At 35.3% G+C, this 22,053-nt stretch overlaps 1 protein-coding gene across 4 annotated transcripts in view; it reads left to right on the forward strand.

The window, feature by feature from the left end:
• ARHGEF3 (Rho guanine nucleotide exchange factor 3) overlaps positions 1-22,053 on the forward strand; it is a 140,438-nt gene that overhangs the window by 115,628 nt on the left and 2,757 nt on the right. For 3 of the 4 annotated variants that reach the window (XM_075159067.1, XM_075159069.1, XM_075159068.1), the window contains 8 exons: positions 4,893-5,000; positions 11,817-11,987; positions 13,863-13,925; positions 14,256-14,352; positions 14,452-14,528; positions 16,044-16,301; positions 18,588-18,758; positions 21,382-21,568. In XM_075159067.1, coding sequence (XP_075015168.1) covers positions 4,893-5,000; positions 11,817-11,987; positions 13,863-13,925; positions 14,256-14,352; positions 14,452-14,528; positions 16,044-16,301; positions 18,588-18,758; positions 21,382-21,568 — 1,132 coding nt within the window. The remainder of the gene's footprint in view (positions 1-4,892; positions 5,001-11,816; positions 11,988-13,862; positions 13,926-14,255; positions 14,353-14,451; positions 14,529-16,043; positions 16,302-18,587; positions 18,759-21,381; positions 21,569-22,053) is intronic. The other variant, XM_075159070.1, reaches the window with a different exon arrangement.

The raw sequence follows: 22,053 nt of genomic DNA on the forward strand, positions 1-22,053 counted from the left end.
TTGAAACTTCTTATCTGACAGTTTCCTGTCTTAAATCAGTGGTGATCAGTGATTATGCCATTGTGATTACTCTCATCTTTCTTCCTACGAATTCCCCAGAAAAATGAGATGATGAAAATATACTCTCTCAGAAGGACATAGTAGCTGTTTGAAATGTCCACTGTATGGTTTCCAGAACCATCCAGATTTTGGACACAGATTTGCTTGTTTTATCAGTTTGTTCACAGTTTCAAGAATTTTTTTGAGGCTGCATATATACATGGCATTTCCAGCTTTAATTTTTTGCTCTCTGAATTCAAATATTACCAAAGTCATCTTGAGTTCAAATACACAGCTCCCTCCAAAAGCCATCTGCTCTTTGTTCTAGCCTAGTCAGGTATTAATTTGACTTCACTTGACTGTTCAGCCTTTGAAGTTCCTGCACTCATGTTTCCCTCAGCTTTATTTAGCCTTATATCAAATTTAAAGCCCTGTCAGATTAACATTACTTGTTCACATATACCAGCTCCACATTTTGGAAACTCTGCCAAACTGTAGTCTGGATCTTTTGTTTTCTAACTTACTTCCCGTATTGTTTCAGCAAGCCTTTGTGACTCTGAAAATGCAGTCTAACATTTTATTTCCAAACTCTGAAATTATTTTTTAATACCAACAATAACAACTTTAAAAGGTCAGGCAAAACATTGTAACTCCTGAATTTTTTGTGTCATGACTTGGCCTAGTTCCTAGGCTTGACAGGTGATGGTTGTTACAAGTGGATCCAGCCACTAAATCCCATCTCTCAATCCCGTCTGCTTCTAAGTTCCCTGAATTGGGATGGGGAGCAGGAGGGAAGGAGGAGGGATGATTTTGGGTAGCTCTGAGTCTTCTGGGCACACTCAGAGGTACAGACCTGGCATCTGATGTTCATTCTACCTGGACAATACATCCTTACCGGAGCCTCTTCATGATGGACAGGCGCTGGAGTCGCACAGTTCTGCGTTCCCACTGTGCTTAGATTCATACCCCAAAAGATTTTTATGATTGCAGGACCCCTGGTTAACTGGAAAACCAGAGATTTTTCAGAGACAAATTAGTAAAATAATGAACACATGTACTAGGAATTCCTAACCGCAAGCAGTTTATTCTTTTTTAAAAAAAAAAAAAAACAAAAAAAAAACAAAAAAAAAAACAAAAAAAATCGTAGAGGCTTGGGAAGCAGCATCTGGAATGCAGCTCCCTGATCTTACTGGACTAACGTGTGAGTGCAGATTCTGGTCATATCTCTGGGTAAAGCAGAACAGCTCACACACTCTCCATTTGATCTGTTGATTGTGAAGAACAGAGTCCTTGGTGAGAAAAACAACCATCTGCTTAAAACTTACTTTTTTATGCACTTGTCCGTGGAATTTTCTCCTGTCCAGATCATTGGCCTGAGTAATTTGTTCAGCTTCTCTGTGGTGCTGGTTTGGAGAGGCAACACAGCTTGAGAAGGAGAGTATTGATGAAAGGGGAGGTAGAGGCAGAATAGATGTAGACCATGCAACAGAAATACTGTGCTCGAATGTCTAAGTTTCAGTATTACTATCTTCCAGTTTTAGAATTGCTCTGGTAATGCTATATTTTCATTGCACAGTCAAAGCCTTACCTGTACAAACTTTATTATTCCACAATGGAGGAGGTGACTCAGTGCTGATTGCTCTTGTTAGACTTCTCTGAGGGAGATGACATCTGGAACACTAAGGTTTGATGAGTTTTCACTTCCAGCTGGCTATCTTAACCTAACAGACTGTTTCTAATGCGGGGTGAAAATCACAGTAGAAGTATTCAGAAAGCTTTCACCTTAATTTTAATTAAGAACTTCTGATTAACAAGATTTACTTTTTCCTAATTGGTAAAGGTGTAAAGTCTTAGACTTCTGAAATTATTGATTCATTATCTTAAATAATTCTATTGGAGAGAATTCTGTAATAATGCTCATCTCTTTTAATAAGATCAAATTCCTAATTTGAACTACATATTTTAGCTGTGTTGAATTCTGATCGGATTTTTCAGTGTGAGATCAGAATATGATACACTACATGAGGAAGACAAAATGGGACTTTGAGACAAAAGGAGTAGGACCTTTGCAGGCATACCTGCATAACCCATTATCTAACTTTCCTTTGACTACTGGGAGAAGTGCTGACCTCTGGTGGCTTACAAGAAGAAGCTCTAGAAGAGCTTAATGTTTTTTGATGGTGGCTGAAACTCTACTGTGTTCCCCCTGGAACTGTAGGCATCCTTGGCTAGGACACAGCGCAGGTTTCAGAGAGCCTTTGGGCTGTGTGACATGAAGAAGGGGAAATCATATTTCTTTTTTTCACTTCCTCTCACTCTCCAAGAGAAAGAATGTGATTTCCATTCTTTTTACTCAGGCTGATTTTCTTCAAGGTTATTTGATGCTGTGCATCAATTTTCACAGCTGCCTGAGGTTTATGTGCCCCACACAGCAGAGCAAATTAGGTCCTGGTCTGAGTGCTTAGCCTGCAGGCTTTGAGTAATAATTAATAAACTTCAGCTGCAGTAACACACACTGGAGTTTGCAGTTTGGAAGTATTTAAATAAGGATAGACTGACTTGCTGTTCCTTAGTTTTAAACACTACTCAGGAAGTTTCATTCAAGTTTTTTGCAACGCACTCAAATGAAATGCTGCAGAGATGCAGTGAAATACAGATTTACTTGTTTTGTGATTTCATTTGCTGTCAGTAGACTCCTCAGAAAATTATCCCAGGGCTTCTGGACTTAGTTATGTTATAAGTTAAGGCTGAAAGACTGTGCAAAATTGTGAATAGATCACAATGTGTGTGGAAAAGGTCTGTAAGACTATGGGGAGCATTTAACTTTCAAGCAAGATATGGCTATGATGTTGTATGGATCAAATTTGTGCTTTTTTGCATGAGTTATGTCTTTTGACCGAAGAACATATACATAGCAGTAAAGTTGTAAGATAATAGAAAGAATATAGGAGTAATGAAGGAGAAATATTTTCTATTAATCCTAATCCCTCTCTCCCTGTCTTCTGGAAAGTCCATACAGTCTTGATTTCCAGATTTTGCTTTTGTGGTGTGGTATTTATGCCTAAGCAGCCTTTGCTGCTGAGGTAGAGCTGCTAGCAAAAGCTGTGCTGCTGTCAGAGCACTGCCTGACTCTGTCTGGGACTTCATGTCCTTTCACTGCAGTGCAGCACAATTCATAACAACCAGGCTCTGCCATGGGATATTATTTGTGCACCAGGACTGGCATTCTGAATAATTGTAAAAAAGAAACAGCTGATGGCTGAGCCACCAGTTAGAGAAGAATTACAGTGGAATCTCAAAGATTTTTCTTCTCTTTTGGGGGAGGGGGAAAGGGGGTGGGGATGGTGATGCTGTAGATAAGTATGCTAGTGGTGCTGCAATGACGTAAAAAAAAACACTCCTTCAAAAACCTGTGTCAAAGACATAGTTGCTGAAAAGGAAGTAATATGAATACCAGTGCAACGGTGAAGATAAGGATGTAACTTGATTTAGGCTGCTAAAACTCTTTAATGCCAGGTTTCATGTGTGATGGAATACATTATTTTTGCTAGAGGGTTAAACGCTCTGTCCCTCATCTCAGCCGGCATTTATGGATTTCCAGGTCTGCCTGCTGAGAAGTAAATTAAATATGTAGCTGCTTCTCACCTTTCCTCTGTTGCTGTACTAATGGAAGAGAATTTTTCTTGCCAGTAATACAGATGATGATCATCGCTGCTGAGATTTATTATTTTTTGGTATCAGGAAGGATGACAAATCTGCATTATTTCCAGAAGGATTTGGATTTCTGAATGAAGGGATAATAGGCATGCTTCATTTTCTTAAAGCTATGTCTAGGAAATTGGAGGCATAGCAAGCCTACACGAACTTTATAAGCATGGCTGAAAAAGAAAGATGAACTGCTTTAGGATGTCCTTGAAATATGATGTTGGATGGGGTTTTTAACTTCACTTGGAAGGTTTGGCTCTTTTTCTGTCAAAAGTTGCCTTTTGCATGTGCTGTTCAAGATCCATTAAATGTCAGATGGAGGTTAGGAAGCCAAGGGTAACTGTTCTATTTTTATGTATTTATAATCACTTTTTTCTTGTGTTATGATTTCTGTTAACTTTATTTTTAAATCTGCAGGACAATTGGCATTTTATATTCAAGTGGTTATGTATTACTATAAGCGCTGTTAAAAGTATGTATGAAAAGAAAAACATTTCATTGAATGCTTTATGGTAGATTTTTGTTTAATTTTCCTTTCTATTTTATGCAAAAATTAAATATATGTAAACATTTTATTAATGTGTTTGCCTGTATATATAAGTATTTCCATAGGAACATGCACTCAAAGGACAATTACAGTTAGAGATTCCTGTTTAAATTATATTTTCTGGAATAAACCAGATTTAACTGAACAGGGTCACATGCTGGCAGTGCCAGAGGCAAAGAAATAAACAGAATTGTTTTTATTTGAAAGTATTCCTTTCAATGACAAGATTATCATAACATGCATTAGCTGCAGAGCACTGCTGAAAATTTCTCTTTTAAGAATGAGTTAATATAATAAAATGATTTTGTCTTTCTTTACCTTTCTCCCTTCCCCTGCTCCCAGCCGTGCCAACTTCTCCATCATTACAGTTTTCAGTTGTTTCCAGGATCTGTATGTGCCAGCCAAGAGTAATCTGTCATTGTCAGCGTTTAAAACTGCCATTGTTTATTTGCTACCCTAATTATATACCAGGTTTACAAACTTGCTTTTTACAAATGCTTTCTTAGGAAAATCAGCAAAACTGGTAGCAATGTTTATCTGATTATGCTCACACTCCCTCCATTCTTTTTTCCTTGCCCTTGTCCTCCTACCCCTACCACAGGAGCCCAGTAACAAACGGGTCAAGCCGCTTTCCAGAGTTACATCACTAGCGAGTCTCATCCCCCCTGTACGAGCCACCCCATTGAAGCGGTTCAGCCAGACACTTCAGGTAATCACAGTAAATACGTTGCTGCATTAATCTGCATTGCTAAAAGGGGAATGCATAGATACTCACAATTTCTTCTAGGGTAGCATGGGAATGTGAGCTGCACATATGCGCGCGCACAACATTGTAATGTGCCAAACAGGTTTAGGCAACTTACGACTACAGAGTCACTCCACTTAAAAACTCAGAACTCTCACTTCAGAAAAACACTTCTCTGTTCAGATAATTGATGTTTTTTAATTACCAGTAAGAAAACTATTGTACCTGTAGCATATAAAAGTTGTTATACTAAAGGATTACGATTGCTTTTTAAATTTGATGAGCAGAATTTTCCATGACACTTCCTATTAATTTGGGTTGGTTTCTTTGAAAATGTTATTTTTGTTATAGTTAGTCATGTAGGACTGCTAAACTTCCTTCTGTGTAGTGAACTTTGACCTCGCCTAAACAAAAGAGTTAGTGAACAATTGGAAAAAAGTCATTTTCCGAAGCTGATGATGAAAATTAATAAAAGGCAAGTAAATTTTAAATGCAGTTTAGAAATTAAATAATTTTGTTGTTGCAATTTCTATATTATAGATCAGGTGCTTAATGCTTAACATACTTAGAGACTAATGGAATTTTAAATTTATAAAGTACTTGTGCCTTCGGACCTAGAAACTGCAAAACATTTGGGTGCTGAACTCCTAATGGTTATCATGAGTGGCGAACAGTTGGGAGCTGCAATACTGCTGTGGGTCTGGCCTAGAAAGCCAGACTGTTTCCTCTTTAAAACAGTTTATGTTAGAAGGCATGCATGAGATCTAAAGAAAATTATTGAGCAAGCCTAATTTCTTTGATGAGAGGAAATATAAAAATATCTTGAATGTATTAAAAATGTAGCTTGATTGGAGTTGCTGAAGTTATCTTAATCTCAAGGAGGAAAGAAATAAAACCTTAGAGCTAGGAGTCCTATGAAAAGTAAATAAAAAGTCATGGGAAAGAACCCCATTCTTCTCTGGTGGTAGCTTTCTAGAAAACAGATATTACAGGGTTTCTATAACATTGGTTTTCCTGTGTTTGGTTCCTATGATTTTGAAAGTGCAGACATCTGCATGCAAAAGCCGCGTGTGTGGGTTGGAGGAGAGGCAAAATGGCTGAACTCCCCTCAGTTTGGGTTTGATCCAGAAGGTGTATTATAGCGTGACTAGAGCAGAGATGCCTGTATTCCCTGGGGTGTATAAATCTCCTCCATAGTCTGCCTCCAGGAAAAAACTGGCCCGACTCTGAAAGGACTACATTAGTTCCAGTTGTGAGGAGTGTGGAAAGTGAATTAATTTTTGGCTAAACTGCTTCTGAGCACAGTGCTTCCCCCTTCACAGCCTTAGACAGCTGTTGTCCTCATTTAAGTACCTGCGCGATCGTTCTGTAGCGAATGGCTTTGTGACTGGGTTGTCCAGTACGATATTGTATTTAATAAAGTTTGATTTAGACTATCCGAAACAAACTATCCTTTCATGCATGTAGTAACAACTTCCGGACATGAGAGCTACGTAAATGTGTTTCAGGGCAAATTTTGACAAAAATAGGAGAGAAAACAGTGGCTTTGTTGCAAGTCCTACTGTTGCAAGCATTTCTGTCTTGCTCTGTTCATACTGATTATAAGAATATATTTTAATTAACTGTCTGCCTCTAAGCAGATTAAACAGTGATGTTATTCATACCATCTCCTCTAAGAACTATGTCCTTGAAGGAGCTGCGATGAGAAATCAACCTATATGTTCTCCAAATTCTAGGTTTGAATTCATTTCCAAGTGATGAATGCTAGTACTGTCTCTCAAAACTGCCTTCATGGCTGGCTGTAAATTGACTGATTTTGATTATCTGATTTTGTCAGCAACAATAGAACAGGGAAAAAAAAGACTGACCTTCTTGCGCTCGGGTGCCCCATTTGGAATTATTTGGAAACATTCTGGGAAGCATGTGTAGCTTTTTTTCTTTATTATTTATTGACATAACTGTCACTGCGCCTTGTGGAACAGTATAGAGCAGGATTTTTTTCCATGGTGTAATACCTGTAAAAAGAAAAAAGTGTTGATTTTTCTTTCTGCATGAACTTTTATGTATCTTTATTGTTAAGTTATTTCAGCCAAAACCCATGTTTCTTCTTGCATTGCTGCTAGATGTTCTGTATCTGTAAAATGAAGAAAACTATCATCACCACAACATCCAAAACAAACAACTTCTTCCCCTGGAAGAAAACAAAACAAAGCCAACAGAACATCCATCCAAAAAGACCACTCCAACAGCATCAATAAAAGGAATTAGAAAATTCTGAGTTTCCTTTACGGCATGTCAAACAAACCTTCTTATATATTCTTTCTGAATGGAAGATACATGTAAGAGGGGGGAAAAAAAAGTTTATTGTGCATAATTTTCTTTACCTCTGTACATGTAACTTCCACTTTATATTAATGGACTTTCTGCATACAGGTTGAAGAGAAACACGTCTGTGTCTGAGATCTGTGTAGTGTCTTTTAAGATACGTTCTTAGCAACTTTTCATGTTTTGCATATTTTACTGATTATAGAGGTATTTGGTTTTTTGTGTCTTCTTAACTTTATTACAATTTTCTACATTATTGTCAATACTTCTCCACAAGGATTCCAAGTAACAAAACACATAAAGTCTTTCCAGTTTTCTTTCTGTTTTTTTTTGACTACTTGTAGTCACTCTGTTTCTGTCACATAGAGCACTGCAGACTGACTAATACAATGCTGTTAGCTTCATCTCTGACAGAGTGTGTCTGTATATCTGCAGGACACCAAATGCTAAGCAGGTATTCTTATTTGTTTATCCACCTGGAAAACCACTTTATTTCATAGCTGTATGTTCAGTCTGCATCAAGCTAGACTAATGATTATGATGATCTGCTTGTTTCAGCTTGGTCTTATTCACAGCTGTGCTGTTCGGCTTAAAAGCTGAAAATAGGATCAGAAAAAGAACTCCAGCTGATGCTGAAGACAAATTAAAGTCTGGCTAGCTTCCTCTGCAACTTCAACTTTCATCAGTGTGTCTTGAATTTAAGCAGGGAGTCCAAATTATTTTTATCTATCTTAGGACAATGGAAATTTCTAAAAATCCTTAAGAAGAAAACTCTTTTTAACATCAGTTCTGAGTGCTAGGACTTTGATCTGTAGTGCCCTTTTCCCAGTACATGAAGCTGTTTGCTTTACTGCAGCTGAAATTAAGGTTTGTTAATTGCATGAATTAACATCAGTAACACATTGACCCTTCATAGTAACAGTCCTGTAACAGCCAGTGAAAACTATGGCAGTCAGATAAATACAGTAAACAAAATCAGGGGTTGTGGCTGGATTCTTCTCCAGCTCCTTTAGTTTTTGGAATTATATGAAAATTTTAATAATCCCAGATGGACATAATTTTTAACCAGTATGCTGGACATGTTTTTTTTAAGGAAGCCAGGAACTAGGAAAATATTTTTAAAAGACTGGAGACATAGAAATGCTGTTTTGACATTCCTACAATTCTTTCATGGGATTCTATCACATGACTGATTTATTTTTTTTCCGTTATGGCAAGTACCAACCAAAGATACCATCAGAGTACCTTTAAATTTGTTTTTAAAAATTTCTGGTAGAGCTTCAGCTCTATTCCACTAAACTGAAATGGGTCTGTTTATTTGCAAAAAAAAAAAAAATGGATAAAGTAGTAGAACCGAGATGGTTAAACTGATGTGGTACACTTAGCTTAAACTATGAGAGAGTTTTATTGAAATAATTTATTGTTTATTTGGGGATTTCTTTAATTAGACTTATATATCAGGTTTACATCTCATTTCTATTCTTGTCTGTTACAGCATTGATGATTCAAGTATGCTTGACTCTCAAGTGACAAAGTATTAATTTTAGCATTAAATAGTATTTCCCTAGTGATGTGTTAGTTTGTCTCTTCATTGCTTTACAAGCCAATTTCTGCAATGTGTATGCAAAGGAGAAGATGATATGTTAAAATAAGCTTGGATTCCAAACTGAAGTGTGTGATTCCCAGCCTAACTAGATTTCAGTGTACCAGGATAAGTCAGTGTTTTTGCCTTTGCTGTGTTAGTGTATAAAAGAAGGAAACATGCCAGACAAAGAAACTACTTGCTCTTGAAGTGAAATTTGTCTTCATTGTTAAATAACCTCAAAACATTTCTTTCCCTTTTCACTAATAAATACCATCAATCCAATGTTCCTTATTAATATTAAGCAAAGTACACTTTGTATGGTTAATTAAAAGGCTCATGTATGAGAGAAATCAATTAAATATATACTTACTGTGTCCAGGTAGCAAAGATGCTAAGCAAGCAAGCAGGATTTTGGGGAGTTTGGTTTTCTTTTGAGTCTCTTAGCCTTTTTGTGCCCCTTCTGCCCAATGGAGGACATTATAGCACTGTAGAGAATAGTATCAAGCATTCTCATGCAGCATAAAGAAACATTACTATCAGTGGATGTGAAAACTCACTTTTCTCAAAACACTATGTAATTTCAGTTTGCTGTTACAGGTGCATGCCATTTTATAACATGATATCTGACTTTCTGTTAAAAGGTTTCACGATCAAGGCATTTACTTTAAAAATCAGTCTGTCTGGTGCTGTTCATTATCAGTACTTTCTTCGTTCAACATAAAACATTCCTTTAAGAAAACACCACCACAAACAAAGGCGTATATACTGGAGGATACATATGGGAATGCATGGAAAGGGGTATTCCACCTTGGGTCATGGAATGACAACTGTTCTGTTTGGCTGCATTCTCATGGTTGGTGATTTGTGGTTGCAACACATGTGCCTCTTTCCCCTAATCGTTCCATTTGCATGTGAAAATAACGGGGTCCATGATTCATCACTATAACAAGTGTGAATTAAGCAAGTAATTTCATGTGTGTTTCTTTATCTTCTTAACTCTTGGAAGAAGACTAGCACCTGACTTGCAAAGTTTTAGAAGGTTGGTATGTGTGTGTCTGTGTGTGTTTTATTTTTAGGGGTTTTGTCAATTCCAAGTAGGGCTCAAAATGGCTTCTGTTAAAAGGCACAGTTTATATAATATGTCTTCTGATATTTTAAAAACATACTGTATTTATAGGCACTGTTTGCATTTCATGGCTCTTATCTTCAGAGGAGAATTTCAAATATTGTACTTTGTATATGCTGCTTTCAACCTGGAAATGAAGGGAATTTATTTTGCTTTAAATATTCTTACCCAAGGCAATTGAAAGATGATTGTGTTATGTAAGGCAGGTTTTAAATAACAACAAAAATGTAGAGTATTTCAACAATGTGAAATACTTGAGGCATTTCAGAGGTAGGACTTCAAAAAGAAGCCTCTATTTTTAAGGAAGCAAGAGAGGAATCTTTTCAAAATAGGACAGTGAGAGCATAAAGTATCCGTCTGTAGCCTGAACTTGTAAGAGTCTACAGGCAAATAGAACTCTCAAGTCTCACTTAAAATTGGACTTGTTTTTATTGAAACTTAAGACCACATAATAGATACAGAGATGCTGGTACACATCATCAGAGTTTAGAGGCTCCAGAAATGTTAATAAAGATTCTACAACAGTAGAACACAATACTGGTATTTCACAATTTGCTATCTGCTAGCACTGATTGTTTAACATATTTCTTCAAATGCAAAGAAATAAGTAGGAGCAAGTGGTGTGAAAAGAATCTGGCTTGTTGCTTGTCATAAACAATAAAATCTGAATATTGACATACCTTTTCCTTAAAGATAATGTGATTGTTCTTGTCTTTTCAGTCAGATATCCATTTCACACCTTTCTATGTGAATTAGTTTCTTGATCTCATTATACATCTGAAGAGGCAGGATGTTACCTGTTGAAAGGGTTTCTCCATGTATCAAAACGAGTTTGGTCAGTTAGAGCATTATAGCGCTAATTATTTAATCCTGCTTATGGGCATATCTGGAATGATTATACCAATCAAATCTCTCATGATTCTGACAGTTTACAAAAAAAAAAAAAGTATTACCATCCGGTAGCAAGACACTTATTAAGGTGAGAGGAAAAGTTTTGAAGGGCAGACTCACTTTATGAACTCTCTCTCTGCCCAACTGAGAAAACATTTTTTTCTTAAACGGTTAATACGTATTTGATGTAATGCACCTTTTCATCTGATATCCTCAAGGTAGGACCTATTGTTTCTCAGTATGGACATCTTTGAAAAATCCCACCCCCCAAAAATAAACAAAACCCAACAATTCTGTTGACTTTCAGTTGAGACACACGATGAGTTTATCTACCAGATTTTGCTGTCCTACCTTTCCAGAGTTTCCGTGTAACAACTGAATCTTTCTTTCAAAATGAACCAAAAATTATTCATACTAGTTTTGTCTCTAAAATTTGCATTAATTCTAAATTTTTAAGTATTAAGGATCTAATGAGGCAGATACACGTAATGCACGAATAATTCCTGTGTGTTTACTGAGTTGGAACTTTGTATTTGATCAGTTATGTTAGTTTAATGTCTTGGACCATTCTGCCATTACCTCTGTATTCATTCTTGTGGCATGGTATATGAATGCATTGTGTAGTTTTAAACATGTTGAGAACAGGACATGGGCATAGTTCACTGCAGGAATGGAAGTGCTGGCCTTGCATAAAGATGTATTAAAATCATTTCTCTTATATTCCCAGTACTAAACATTGCTATTAATTGGATGATGTTTGTTTGTTGTATCGAACTATATAAATTCCTTAAGAAAAAAATGTGTAATGTGAAACTGTTCTAATAATAAAAACTGTTCTTCTATATATTTCTAGCGTTCTATCAGTTTTCGTAGTGACAGTCGTCCAGACCTGTTCAGTCCACGATCATGGTCTCGAAATATGCCCCCTGCTAACACAAAGCGGAGAGACAGCAAACTATGGAGTGAGACCTTTGATGTTTGTGTCAATCACATGCTTACATCTAAAGAAATCAAGCGTCAAGAGGTATAATTTTTTTTTTTTTACCATAAATTTCATGTTCAAAAGTCATCTTTAAAGCATGGAGTTGAGGAATGCTAGTAGGCATTAGGATAGCACTTGGAAGCTTTCCTGAAATTAAATAGAACGTCACCACCTCCACCAGAAGCAGAATTCCATCCCTTGTCTTTATAATTCAAGCTGCGTTAGGTGAATATATTCTTTTTAAAATCAGGTCATCATATTTCCTTAATAAATGTGAAGTTATTGATATATTTTACTGTGATTGGCTGCGTGTGTGTACATGTTCTGTATGACGGTTTCTGTAGTGATGGCTGATATTTTGATGTTTCATTTTGTTATTCTAGTAATGATAGAGGAGCATGCATCTCAGGAACAGGTATTCATCAAATGATACATAGGGACAGAAATGCACAATAATTTCCCCTGCTGGAAAAGACTGTCTTTGAGGAAGTTTTCAGTGCTAGAAAGACAAAATATTGATCAAAAGATGTATCTTTCAAAGCGAAAAAAGAGTATGACAGTGGTTTTAATGTGTTGTGCATGACAAATTCTAAATAATTCATATCACAGCCAATGCCAGAATTTCCATGGAATCAAGAATTATTTTTTTTCTACAGATATTTCTAGCAGTATCAACAACGTTTATAACAATATCTCTGAGAATACTTCAGGGGCTGAGTCATAAATCAAACATCAGTAACATCAAGCATTTCTTGTGCAGATTTTAACATTGTACAAGGATTCATAGGAATAACTTTTAAAATTGAGAACTTCAAAGGCAGCATATTGAAAAATAAACTGTAGAAACTGTTTGCATAACGTAACAGTCATTACCATCTCGGGACAGAAGCCAGGCCCCTTCATAGAGCCCAAATAAATGAGCTGTATTCCAGGAAGTTTTGCATGAGGGTTCTGCTTTATCTTGGTTCTTATACTGCATGCCTCAACAGACTATCTGAGCCACTTCCAGGGGTGTGCCGTCAGTTAACTTGCACTATGGCAAGCCTTCCATGTATGCCTGTTATCAAGCTAAGAGAATCTGCACTAGCTGAAGATGTTCTTCCATGATTTATGCAGGTTGAAGGCCTCGACTGTAAAGTTAGTAACTCTAACTGACCAAAATGTTGTTAACTTTTACTGTACCCCAGTTTAGAATGAAATCATGCAATAAGTAGATACAATGGAATTTTGATAAGCCAGTGTATTAGGGTGGTGGTTATTTTTAATCTGCCAGCTTTAAAATCTCAAATCTGCTTCAAGAGAAGTAACTAAATATCAGCAGACAGTTAAGTAGAGCTCTGCCGTCATAACAAAAAAAAAATGGTTGGTACCAAAATAAAAGTGCTCACTACCAAAGAAATGTTCTAAAGAAATGTTTTAAAAATTCATAATTTTATGAATTATTTAGAATTTGTCATGCACAACACATTAAAACCACTGTCATACTCTTTTTTCGCTTTGAAAGATACATCTTTTACTTACTAGACCACCTAGAATTTTTACTACTGCATGTGTAAAAATGGAACGTAACAAACTCCTATGCAAATAGCTGTATAAACAGTTAAAATACAGCAGAGTCAAAATACCATGCTGAAGATAGCTCCCCCATCTGGAAACACATCCATTGGAAAAAAAATTAATTCTGTGGGTATTTCAGATAAGCATTTTATGAGCAATCTGATACAGCTGTGTTTTTAAAAATACTGCGCATGATTTTGTAGCTATGGAATGAAGCCTTATTGTATTTCTGCTTTTAGATTTAGCAGAGCAGTTCTGCTACACGGTGTTAAGACAACTGTTCAGAATATAACATCTACTCAACAAGTTGAGTACAGATTAAATAAAGATATTCTATAATGTTTGTGTCTCTTTTTACAGGCTATCTTTGAACTTTCCCAGGGAGAAGAAGACTTGATAGAAGATCTGAAGTTAGCAAAAAAGGTCTGTTTTTAAAAAGACAAAACACAACAAACAGTATTCATTGGTTCATATCACTTTTAAAATAACTCTTGCTTTTTATAATTGCTAAGACAGTAAGAGGGGAAAAAAAACCAAAACATATTTCTATTTTCCCATTCTTTCTGAAACACTTAAATGTGCTGCTTTAATTTTTTTAACATATGAAATGGATAGCTTAAGATATGCTTATGAAACTTGAAAATATGCTCAGCAATTGGTCTGTTTTTACTTACAGGGAGCTTCAAACGCTATCACTAATTTTTCAACTACCAATGATATTTTAATTATAGAGCTCCCCTTTTTTCTTTTCAGGCTTATCATGACCCAATGCTTAAACTTTCCATAATGACAGAGCAAGAGTTGAACCAAATTTTTGGAACGTTGGACTCTCTAATTCCTCTACATGAAGGTAAAACTCAAATAGTCTTTTTCTGCGTTACTATTGCACATAGATTTATAATCATCTGGTTCATTAAGTGAAGTTTCTCTTTTTTTTAATTGTGATCAGATCTTCTTAGGCGACTTCAAGAAGTCAGGAAACCTGATGGATCAACAGAACATGTTGGCCATATCCTTGTGGGTTGGGTAAGGCAGAGTTTTTAATCAATTTTGGGACTTTAGTTTGGAGCTGCAACATAGTTTTTACATTTATCAGACCTTTCCATATCTAGCATAACATGTCAAGAAATATATTCTCAAAGTATTTTTAAAAGGTAAGGCAACTATTTAGACGCATAATGGAATGTTTTCTCTTTTCAGGGATTTTCCATGAAAAGATTTAGACTAGGATGTAATTTTTAAAGCTCTTGCTATTCAGGAGACGAGCAGTATTTACTATGCTTCAAATAAAAATCAGGAGTCAGACTAGAGTTTGTCTGATGTAGATCATTTAAGAATCTGTCTCCATTTGTATTCTGGTTTCCTAGGGAAATTAAGCTTGAATAGTCACATTGTGTAATGGCACCCTGCAGCTATTTTTGAATGTCAGTCTGTTCCAATCAAGATAACAGGTAGTTGTTAGTGCTGTCAAAGATAATAATTTTCTAAAAGTTTGTTAAAATAAGGCAGACGGGGATACATGAGAGATACTATTGCTGCCCCACAAAAAAGAGTTGGTAAGTTCACTTTCACTAGCATCCAACAACATGAACGCTGAAAATAACTTTTGTTAGTTTTGTTGATAAAATTGCTCATTATATTAAAAAAGAGCTATTTTTAAAAGGATTTAGTTATGTGAAAAGGTTACTTGTAAGTATACGTAACTAATGAAATTCAGCAGGAAAAAAAGAGCTTGAAAATTTTAAGGGATTAGGTAATAACATATTTAGCAGCTCTGTGTGAAACAGTGGCCTATTGTAAACGTGAGAAACATGGTCACTACTAGTATGTAATGCAAATAGTTAATGATAAGCTTGTAAGTGTCAAAAATTACCTGGGTTTTTTTGCATAAAGTAATTTTAAATATATTTATTTTCTGGTGTGTTTCAACACCAGTGAACTTCTCTTGGTCCAGATATGTCCGAGTCTAATTTCCTTTGTTGAAGATTTTGCGTATAATTGTGTGTTAATATAGCAGTTTTTGTAAATGGATATATTGTTCTAATCAACAAACAAGCTAGTTTTTTTCAGATTTAAGGCACAGTTCTGTCATCTTAGTTTGGTCAAGGTTCTTGAGGGCAATATAGAAGTTTGACTGTAGAAGTTTGCTTATCTAAAAAAGGCCAGGTCTGGGAGTACTTATTCCTAGGCTTTTGTTTCCGTTCACAATTAAAATCAGACTTCTGTGTTCAACTATTGTCTGCACTAAGTAGTGCTCAGTCTTAAGTCATGGATATTTTTAATGCTTTGGAATAATACTGGAGATCTCTAGGAACTGAGCGATGAGCTAGAGCTTCTAAATGATTTAAATGATGGACAGAGTGGTCAGAAGACCCTTGTAAACCTTACCTTTGTTGGAAACATTATCATCAATAAATTGCGGATAAATCTCCAGAAAAAAGATTCTCAGCAGGAGTTCTGACATCCTGAATGACTTGAAACTTTCTATATAGCAAACTGTGCTTTGTTTTCAGCTGCAGAATAATTTATTCCTTTCTTCAGCTTCCATGCCTAAACTCCTATGATAGCTACTGCAGCAATCAAGTAGCAGCCAAGGCTTTATTGGATCACAAGAAACAAGATCATAGAGTGCAAGATTTCCTACAGCGCTGCTTAGAGTCTCCTTTTAGTCGCAAACTGGACCTTTGGAATTTCCTTGACATCCCAAGAAGCCGTTTGGTTAAATACCCATTACTACTCAGAGAGATTTTGAGACACACACCAAATGATCATCCAGATCAGCAGCACCTTGAAGAAGCTGTGAGTTACTGTTGGGTTTGCGGTTTTTTTAGCACTTTTCTAGCATTTTTAGCTTATTAATGAATTAAGGGACGATACATAAAATATGGAAATGCCGAAACTAATACATGAAATATCTGGCCCCACTCCCCTATTTCAGTAGCAAAGTGATAATAAAAAAAAGGGGGGGATGGGAGGTGTTTTCCACAGCTCTTGACTGATCCTTGTCCATTTTGTATTTACCTTTCAATGTCGTTTTCCATTCTAATCTAAGTTGGGTAATGTGGACATTTTTTTTCAGGTTTTAGATCATTTAGATACGTTTTATCCCCTGGCTTGAGACCTTACATAACCTCTGAATCTAGATTAATTATCATCTGTGGGAATGTTGCTGAAATGTGCCTTCATTCTGTTTTTTATTCGGAATAGTGTTACACTTTCTGAAGTAAAATCAGAGGGATAAATCCAAAGCTTTAAGACTTCCTTATTAATAGAAAGGGACCTGATTCAGGTATTCTGAAAGGTTTCTAAAGTTTCTGTGATTTCCCCTGTGTGTGTGTGTGTGTGTATATATAAAAAAAAATCCAATAATACATGTACACATGCAAATGTGTATCTGGGAGTAAATTAGTTTACTGTGGCGGATTTATTTGAAACACACTTCTAAATGAATAAATAAATATCATCAGTATCCTACTGCTTTTGAATAGTATTTAAGTATAAGTAAATTTCATTAATATTTTGAGGAAAAATTATTTATTTGCCTAGGCTTTAATATTTTGTACATTTTAGTATTTCTTTGCTGAAAAATGACAGCCTTGCTTTCTTTGGAAAGTGCATGTTTCAAAACACATGTACCTGACCACTACTGTTCTGCTATTTCTTCCCCAAATCCCTTGCCCAGCTCAATTTCTCTGTTGTAAAATTGGACAACTGTGGTTTAAATTCAAAGGATACTCACATTTAGATGTAATCCATAAGGTACATTTTTCCCCTTGTGCATATTCTTTCAAACTCAAACAAAAAATCATAAATATCTCAAAGAATTCTTCTGCTTAGTTCTAAGGTTTGCTTTTCTACATAAGTCTGGTAATATCTTTTAAAAAAGTATTTTAAATGCTTTGTTCCAGTACTTGTATTTGGTAATTGTTTAATAAAATATAATCTGGATTTTTTTCTTGATATTTCAATAGCCTTACAGAGCTTTGTGGTATTCTCCTTCAGCAGAACACTGTTTATCTTTGAAGTGATGTATTTCATAAATCATATATTTGCCAAGTTAAATTAGGAAATAGAAATTACTCTATGAGCTTGGCTCTTAACACTGTTTTAGGCTTATGAAGTACATTTGTCTTCCTGTCTGGCAATCTGCTATAAGCACATTGGGCCAAGCTGATCCCTGATAAATCTCCTGGGATTAGTAGATTCTTGAATTATCTGTTTGGGCATGTACGTCTCAACCCATTCCCGTGTTCCACATCCAGTTATTTGACAGAGGAATTTGATCGGTCTGAGCAACCTATGATCACTATTAGAGTTGATTAAAATCAACAGAACTTCACATCCACATATGCCCAATTAAGGAGCCATATTTTAATTTTTGGATAAATTGATCTCAAGGTCCTTAAAGGCTGCATAGTATAAAGAAGTTCAAGATAGGGAGCGCATTTTTATAGAAAAGGCACAGCTTTCCTTTTAATGTTTTTTTAAAGTAAAAAGTATTAATTTTAATTGTAGTGGAATTGTAAAATAAAATTAATTTACCTTATTTCCAGAGAGTAACTTCCATAGTGAACAAAAGTTGAGAATTTAGTGGTTTTGGCTAGTTGCATGTTTTGCAGGATAAGGATCTTGATAGTTCTTCTGTTTCTTGTTCTCTGATACGATGCAGCAGTTTTCAGAGAATTATAACCTATTTTAAGTAAATATTTTTTAAGGCAGGTTATTTGTCCCGTGTCACTTATTGGCACACTTCAGCTGATAAAAATATACCTCTGATTATATTTCTTACATCTGTTTATCTTAATTCTGCCTATTTAGGTTTAATATAACGAGAGAAAGATCAGATTTTTAAGCCATGGTTAGAAACAATGATAAAGCCAAACTAAAGTGTCTTTGTACACTGTAGTCTGCTTAATTCTGTTGCTAATATTAATACTTTTATAGACTGGTCTGAAAAAAATTCATTAAAAATATACTGTAAATTAAAATGTATTTTCTTGTAGCTACAGTTCAAATTATTAGGAGACAGCTCTGAATATTGGACTGTCTAATTAAAGTTCATGTGTTTTCATTGTTTTTCTGTAGATAAATATCATTCAGGGCATAGTGGCTGAAATCAACATAAAGACTGGTGAATCTGAATGCCAGTATTACAAAGAGAGACTTATTTATCTTGAAGAAGGCCAAAGGGATTCATTGATTGATAATTCACGTGTTGTATGTTGTCATGGTGAACTGAAGAACAACAGGGGAGTGGTAAGGAATATTTTGTTATAAATAGCTTTTAAAGATATTTTCATTTTGCATGACAGCTAAAAGGGCTGTGAGTATACGTACAGAAATATCACCCTCTCATATACAGGAAGTTGATAAATATTAACTATTATCTATAACACTCATCTTTTTTGTTAGCAGTCAAATATCTGTATATGGAGGTAATAAGCTTATATGTGTCTTTGTCTCTTAAAGGGACCTAACAATATCCTGGCTAAATTGTAAATCTGATAAATGCCAATAAAACTTGCAGGGGAAAAAAGCAAATAAGAAACATATTTCTGGTCTCGGAGACATGATAGCAATGTCTATAGTGACACACAGTGTACTAACAAATTTTAAATCTGTCAAAGGCTGTGGTTATTAAGAATGTTTTACTTGATTATTTGTTGAAGTCAAAGTTAATTTATTGACCAGAGAAATTTGGTATTTGATACTGTGAATTCCAGTCTCCAGGAGTCTGCACTATTGATAAGTGTCATAAGTTGAGCTTTCCGTTTTCAAAACAAACAAACAAACAATCAAACAAAAACACAAAACAAAACAAAAAACCCGTGCAGCTTAGTAGAGGTATTAATAGAAGAAAAATCAGTCATTCTTAGATTTTCCCCCCCTCCAAGATTAAATAGAAACAACATGAAATTCTGAATGGACAATGAAAAAAGATCTTTTTCTCATTAACTGAGCTTATGAAAGTTTTATTAAAAAACCTAACAAACAAAGTAAGCAGGATTCTAAATGCATTTTTCAGTATTGGGAGCACTTCTATGTAGCACGTTTATGCGTACAATAGAAGGATCATGTTTTACTATATGGCTGAGATGAAAAGATGACATGTATGCTGTTCTCTGGTTCACCTGATAAAGATCAGGCAGGCAGTTAGTGTATAGCAAACTAGCAGGAAGAAACTGGCAATTTTCATCTTTCTGGTGAACTTTATTTTTTCCAGCTACGCTACCCCTGCCTTTCTTTGGTAGCATAACATTAAGTATATAATTAATTATTTTCAATTTATGAACAGTATTTAAAATTGCCCAGCATTTTTTGGAGGTTTCCACACTGTGATGTATTCCTTGAATACAATTGACAGTGTGGGATATTTTTATGTTTGTGCGTTTCCTTGATTTGGGGTGAAAAAGAAATCATTTATATCTTAATGTTATCAGTCTGCCTTTCATACCTGCTATTACAGAGTACTAGCTTTTGCAGCAAATAAGAGATCTCACCACTGAAAAGAGTTTCATATGATTTCCACTAAAATCAGCCATAGCAAAGCTTTACATTATGAAGAATCCGCAACATTTTGTGGATGATAGTTTGAAACTGAGTTTCAAAACAAACAAGGTATTTTTGCGGCACATTTAGAATATTAAAAAAAAAAAACAAAACCCCTACTTAACAAGCAAATATCCATACCTGTATACACTTCAAATGTTTAATCTCACACATTGTTGCTTTCTTTCGTATTTCATTCATATGAGAAGGTAGCTATTTGTCGAACATATAAACTGAAACACACAATGGATAGATTCCTTACCAGACTTTGCATAGAGTCGCTGTTGATACAAAAGATGACAGCACTGCGGAATACAAGAACACACAAAAAGTTAAGGTGTGTGTCCTGCAAAGACTTCGAGAAGCACAAGTGGAAGAAAACTGGACTATTCATGGGTATAAAATGAGGCATCTGTTGTGGAAAAATAGAATGAAGATGGACTTTTTCAGTATCAGAAGACTGCCAAGGCATATTGGGAAAAGTTTCCGCTATAATCACCTCTTTCATTATAGTTTTCTGAAAACATGACCTACTGGAAGATGGGATAGTGAACTAAATGGATCTGAAGATCTATCTGGTGTTAAAACTGCAAATAATGCATCTATTTAGATTTAGTCAGGTCAACTTTAGAAGCAAAGAACAGTTACTCGTGATTGGGAAGGAAAATTTGGCAGTGAAAAACAAAAAATTAATTTCAATGCATGATATCAAGTGAAATGAATTTAAAATTTCAGTTTGTTTATTATTAGAAACCACTGGGGATTGCAAAACATGAGGAGGCACATAATTTAAAGATGGTAACAGGTGAATTGTGCCACGTAGGAGCAAAAGTAATTTTCTGAGCTGCAAAGAGCTGTGGTGAAGCTGATTGTGAGCAGCATGTGAATTGTAAAAAGATTGCTCATAATTGTTCATTGAAAATACAATGAATAAGATTGCCTGTTTCTTAGTAACACAGGCAGTAGAGAAAAGTTAAAGTGGGTGTCGGAAAGAAGAATACGTATAAGCATACTGTTGTAGAGAGAGCTTTGAAATGTCATGCACATTTCAAGGCCTCAACACCAAAAGATTAATTAGGATCATGACATAAGAAACTGAGAAGAGGACAGGAAAAATAATTTTAGAAGTTTTTAAATTGTTGTATTTACATACGTACACGCTGTTGCACCATAAGACTTTTAAATAGTGGGAAGAGAGGAATTCTTATTTTAACTGTTGAAAACACAAGGTTATAACATACTAGAGTTTAAATAAATTTCATTTAATGATGTTCTAAAAAAGGAATTTTTTTTAATTTTTATTAATTTATTATTTATTAATTTTTAACAGAAACTGCACGTCTTCCTCTTCGAAGAAGTGTTGGTGATTACTCGAGCTATCACCCATAATGAACAGCTCTGCTACCAGCTATATCGGCAGCCAATTCCAGTGAGGGAGCTTGTGCTAGAAGACTTGCAAGATGGAGAGGTGCGATTGGGTGGATCCATACGTGGTGCATTCAGCAACAATGAGAGAAGTATGATTACACCTTTTTTTATTTGCTCGTATAGGATCATTATAAGACACCTGCCAATGAGACAACAGAATGTTTTCTCTAAAATTCACATTATCTATATCCAGCATCTTGATTTTTATTTCAAACTGGTTTATTATGTTGTAACTTGTTTCTTTTAGATTATTTCTCAAAGTTCACTGTATTGATAATGGGATTTCTCCACACACCTGCTTCTGTACTGAAATGAGAAGGGAGAATATGTAGAATGTAGTGGCAAAACCACAAAATTATAAGCAAGTGTATTTTGAAATCTTAAGCTTTAGCTGTTACGACTTTCCTTGTATTATGGAGACATTGATTGCTATTCCATAACTAAGTCTTTCAGCTGACAGATAATTAATGTAGTGGTCAGTGTTAAGACTGCAGCTGTTCATGTTAATGTCAAGAGGTAAGAGTTAATGTCCTTCTAATTATGCATATTATAAAGATGCTTGTTTTTATTACAA

Source organism: Calonectris borealis, chromosome 10 (genome assembly GCF_964195595.1).
Source record: "Calonectris borealis chromosome 10, bCalBor7.hap1.2, whole genome shotgun sequence".
Taxonomy (NCBI): Eukaryota; Metazoa; Chordata; class Aves; order Procellariiformes; family Procellariidae; genus Calonectris; species Calonectris borealis.